We start from the raw sequence: 5,637 nt of genomic DNA, 5'->3' as shown, positions 1-5,637 counted from the left end.
AAATCGTTGCAATTCCTAATGGTGTAACAAAATAGTAAGCTGTGAAGAACAAGATACTGTTACGATAGAGCAACCTTGTCCTAAATAAAGAAGTGAAATAAGAAGAAACTAACTCACAACTTATATTTTTGTATTGAAACAGCCAAAAGTTACTACTTTATATCACAGACATTAAAACTGTTATTTCCAACTTTTGTTATTTTTTACATTGAATCAACCCAGGTTTCTTAATCCATAATAATCCACAGTTTTACCTGGGTCAAAACATTACTTACCCTTGACAAATGTGAATTAAATGTTACCTATGCCACGACTTTCCACATAACTTTCTAGGAAGGTGATGGTTTACGCTTTAGTGTAACTTCCTATATTGGTAATTAGCACAACTAGTTTCGGTTGAGTTATTATGTACTATACACACGCGCGCGCGCGAGCACACTGTAACCGTCGTCTGTAGGACTTCTTAACAGTATAACTTTTGTTATGTATTATTTAATGTATTATATAACGTATTTAGCAAACATTACTGGCTTGCGTCAGAAGAAATTGGGTAGTAGTAAAGAAACTACGATTTATTGCCAAGCTTTCTACAGCGAATGCACATCGGCACCATAAAGTAATTCTAGACGGGTTCAAGGAATTGCGTTTATTTTTTTTTTTTTTGATAGTTGTTTCGCCCTCAGGAAATTAACAAATGTTACGGAAATGGTCATTTCATAAACAAAGAGCATAATTTTGGAAAGGGCTTTTGTTGCACAATTTCTCGGCATAAAACTAAATGACAGGGAACACTATTTATTGCTTTATGAGGAAGGGTACTGTATAAGAAATGTAATGACGGCCGGTAAGAACAATAAACGCCAGCTGCCAATAAGCAAGATGTGCGCATTGACAAAATGGTGGGAGTTAAAGAAAGTTTAACAAATAGGACTCTAATGTAGCCACACCCTTTAGAACAAAGAGAATTTCGGTTATTGGTCAAGTTAGGAACCGTATGCACGACAACGAGGATGGTGAAGTTAATGGAGAGGGAAATCGGAAGCCGGGGCGAAAACCTTGGATCAAGGAGACGTCATTTGGGTACCTAGCTTATCGGGAAGCGGAATCAGGCCACGGCTAGGGGACGGTCGAAGATAGGCTCCTTATTCTGTCGCGCGCGAATTTAAGTAGTTAGTTGGATCCTGTTTATAACGCAATGTGGCAGTTGGGTTTCCTCCTATTTCGCAACGTTTGTCGCGGGCGCGGAGACTGCACATCAGGCGGAGAACGCGGGAGCTGGCCAGCACGCGGGACGCGACGATAACGAAGCCGCCAGCTAAGTTTAAATTACATACTGAGATAGGAATTGACGGTCATGAGGCTAACAAGTACTGTAGGAATTATTATCCTAAATGTATTTTATACCAATTCCATATTTATATGTATTGTTAAGTATGTATATTTGCTCAACTAACTATGTCTAAGGTTTTCCTAGGGGCGAGAGGCGGAGTGCTGACTGTGTCTTATTTTACCATCGCATTTTTTATTTAGACGCGGCTAAATCGTTCTTAATTTCTTACTTGTACAATTCCGACGGTGTTCATGATTTAATTGTTGTTTATCTATTCGTAATTTTAGAACATCATCGATGGAGTTGTCATGGTGCGAAGCTGCATTGATTAGTTACAGTGCGAATGAACTAAGAGTTAGTGATAATCTGATATATATTTACTCTATCTGCCTGCTTTTAAATGCTTTGTAATATATGTGTCACTGTGTTTTCAATGACAAGAGGAAGAGTGGTTCTATCTCATAATTAAATCTCCTCCGCCCTGCCTAATGTTTCACTGCAAGCGCTGTGTCAAAGTTGTACGCTTTTCTGACTCTCGTTTGTGTCAACCAAGAGATAATTAGTCTTATATTATATTAGTCTTGTGTGAAGTCTGGTTAGAGCTGTAACCTTATGTAAGGGGATCACAGAATGGTAACTGTTAGACGCACTTCAATGATATTCAGACTACCTTGCACAAATCATCATGACCCTCTGGTTCTTGACACAAACATCTGCTTTCGAAGTAGGGAAGCGTAGTTAAATAGCAGCGCGTAAATGCAAAGGGTAACTTAGGAAGCGTAACTTGCATGTTTATTTTATTTATAGAATGTGAATTAGTGATTTTGTATGGAACGCGCAAGGGTATGAACGAGACTTAGGCATTATACAAGGTCAATTAGCTGTCTGAAGGCTTTGCTGGGTGTGAGGATCGGGGTCTCAGGTTGACCTTCTAACGAACCTCATACGGGACTGGCTCTTACAACACATTGATTATATTCATACTAGCTTTGGCTAGCGTCTTCCTCCGAGACGATTGAAGCCTAGTGTGGTCGTTATAATATATTTTAATGTGTAAAATTGTTGATCCTAAGTTATGGTAAATAAATAAATAAATTCAGCATATAAAACAAGATTTAATTAAGAAGATTTGTAATCAACGAAAAATAGACACTTAAGTTATTGACAACTAAAAAAATCATCCTTTTAGATTTATTTACTACTAGATAGCACGGAAAATGGCACATCTTTATGCTAAAGATATAAATTCAACTGTGTGTCATGTTACGAAAAATTTCAAATCATAAGAATCAGCGTGCCGTTAACTTTACTTACCTAACTATACTTTCTCTACTCTCCGAACAACAGAAACAAACGTCATCAATATACATAATATGTAATAAGAAATAAGTTTTTTTTTCTTTTTCCAGCACATCGATTGGTTCCTCCATCAAGAAGATTGCAAGAAATGACGAAGATGAAATAAATTAGCATTGTAATATTTGAAGAAAACTTCGGAAACGAAGGGAGAACCATAAAGTATGCAACGCCCGTTTAGTGTGTCTACTTGAATTTACTCACTAATTATCATTAGTAATCATTACGATACCAAATAATTCCAAATATATCCAAAAAAACTAATGGACGCTTTGAACTTTGGGCCGGTCTTATCGTACGTGACACGACTTAGACTTGAATTTAAATTTTAACTAAGTTTAACGTGCGCTTGATCCTGTACCTACAGTACCGGCACGCTATAACGGCCGTTTTGACAGATTACAATAGTGAGTCAAATCGCAATTCATTTTCGAAAAAAATATAATCAAATGCGAGTCGCATCTATAAGATTTTATATTTGTAACTAGTATTGCAAGGGGTAGCTGATTAAAACAGTTTTAATAAAACGAAAATAAAAATGCTTACTTACTTCTAAGGCTTACTTTATATATCGTCAATTCGAAACTGCTTTGTGTTGCATTGAGCTTTGACGCGAGTTTGCCGGAGGTAAAAGTTGTGTTAGTCAGCGATCCCGTAAGTGACTATAGATTTAATTTTTTTAAATTTCGTATTTCGAAAAACAAATGCCGAGTGTGTCATAAAATTATACATTCCATAAATTTTACTGCACGTCACTATTGACAACAATGTACAGCAATTAGCTCCTTCAACATAGTTATGAATTATATAATACGAAACTTGTTAAGTGTACAAACGTCAAAACGGCTATAATAGCGTGCCGGCAGTGCCGGTGCTTTAGTTAGAGCTGGAAACTGCGAGCTAGATGGTTTTCGATTCCCTCGACAAATTGAATAACATGAGATCGAAATATCTATTTTTATTCTTTTCTCACACTTTCTAGAAAACTGCAAAGCAATTTTGTGTCCAGGGACAATATACAGACAAAAGTTACCAAAAGTACATCATATTTTAAAGTACTATTAAGTTTCATACCCATTAAAGTTTAACAAAGTTTCTTTTTATTTGTTTTATTTCCTTATAATTACTTTAATTCTAGTGACTATAGAGCAACTGCGACCATACATATCGTAATAAAGCAATTGATATTAAACTAAGTATAGTTATGTCATACCACATTAAAACCCGTTACTTAGAAGCTAAAATGGCAGCTGCTGGTTGAGGCACTCTGAGCAACTGCTGCGGTAGGTATCAACACTGTAACTTTAAATTCATTTCGACACAGCCGAACACTAATCTTCTATCACTGCATTTTTAAACTCAAGGAATTGAATGACGATTATCGTCTCGCTGTTACAAAGAACCATGTCATACAGTGTAAAAAGTCGGTCAATTCTTGTAAAACAGCTTATCCCTTATTTAATTATTGATTGATTGGTGAAACATTAGATAAGAGAACATTGATTTTGGCGTGATCCGTGACCTGGTGGGCACCGTTACTGGCACTTCTTGAGGCGATTAGCAAAATGTAGTCGATCTCCGAGTTCGTTGGGTTCACACCAGTATTAATATGTGTAACATCGCAGGTTTTTGTTACCAGAGTTTATATTTTTGAACAATTATCATCACCATCATCATCAGACTATATCGTCGGTTATCGCCGTTTTTTTCTCTACTCAACTGTGAAAGAGTAGGTTTATTTGGTTGCTTTATGTATATTGTAAATACTTAAAACTTCTTTTTTTGGTATCAAAACAGGAAGAGAACAAAAATAAACTATTTATTGTTATAGATGTAAGTATATAATTATTACAGTTTATTCATTTAAGCATGACAGAAATAAATACTCTTCTAATTAACAAAATACTTATTTAGATTTTTTAATTTTTATTACATATAGATGATAGACGGATGAGAAGGATTTTGGTACTAGAAGTGGCATAAATATATTTTTGTTACATGTTAAATGTTGTTTATTTGGTGAACGATAAAATGAGTGTTCTTCTGAGTGAGTCTTCTTTCTCATTTATGTTTATGAGAAAATCATTCGTGTTACTGCAATCTCATTCGGGTGAACCTAAAGTATCGTTTTTTGTTGTAGTTCACTTAAATGTATCTATGATTTAAATAATTATCGGCATTGTTTGAACTTATTTGTACGTTTAAGATCCTAAAACCTAAAGAAAAAAGGGCTTTACAAAAATCACTCAAAAAGTGCTATTGAAATTCGGAAAGTGAAATTGACCCTTGTATAGAAGCTTTATGTGATATTTTTATTATACCCTGCTTATTATTCTTTCTAAAGAAAAATTCATTCGGTTCTTGTAGTCAGCAACTTAAGAAAATGTTGTAGACGAATGCCAATTGAGGTCGGTATTATGTAAATTGTAAAGTGACCAGTCTTCATTCGAAGTGCATACTATTGATTTTATTTCAGCATAACACGATGAATTTTTTTGTTCACGTTTGAAAATTTTGAAAGTTATGGATTGCTGTTGTTGATTTATTAGTAAATTAGTCATGTTGCGCCACTTCTGAAGAATTCTGAGATGTGTTCACTATAAATATTGTACCTATACCATTTTTGTTTTGTTAACAGCATTCGACCGGCGACATTGATAATAATTTCCAAACCTCCACCGATTCTATCTGAATACATTTTTACAAGATTCAGTTGTGGAATTGACGGCGTATATGAAAGTAGCAATGATTTTTTTTTAATCAATTCTAGGAGATCTTGCGGATGATATATACAAGAAACGCTATCAACTGGTGTTTAATGACATATTTAAGCCACTTTTAATGCAGAAGGAAAATATCCATTGAAAATTTTTGTTAGGAAATAACACATTCGCGGCGGTCACTATTAAGACCCCACGGCCCGTTCCACGTGTCACGCCGCGCGAGGTCGC

General features: G+C 35.3%; 1 protein-coding gene across 2 annotated transcripts in view; it reads left to right on the top strand.

Annotated features, from left to right (window-relative positions):
* The window catches only part of LOC113235678 (integrator complex subunit 3 homolog), a 45,540-nt gene extending 42,026 nt beyond the window's left edge, over positions 1–3,514 (top strand). For both annotated transcript variants that reach the window (XM_026471518.1, XM_026471519.1), the window contains one exon: positions 2,740–3,514. In XM_026471518.1, the coding sequence (XP_026327303.1) occupies positions 2,740–2,781 (42 nt within the window). In that variant the 3' untranslated portion in view covers positions 2,782–3,514. The remainder of the gene's footprint in view (positions 1–2,739) is intronic.
* The last annotated feature ends 2,123 nt before the right edge of the window (positions 3,515–5,637 follow it).

The sequence above is a fragment of the Hyposmocoma kahamanoa genome, unplaced genomic scaffold (genome assembly GCF_003589595.1).
Source record: "Hyposmocoma kahamanoa isolate Upper Pololo Valley unplaced genomic scaffold, ASM358959v1 88, whole genome shotgun sequence".
In the NCBI taxonomy this organism is placed as follows: Eukaryota; Metazoa; Arthropoda; class Insecta; order Lepidoptera; family Cosmopterigidae; genus Hyposmocoma; species Hyposmocoma kahamanoa.
Note: the sequence above shows the minus strand (reverse complement) of the source record. Positions and strands in the feature narration are given on the sequence as shown.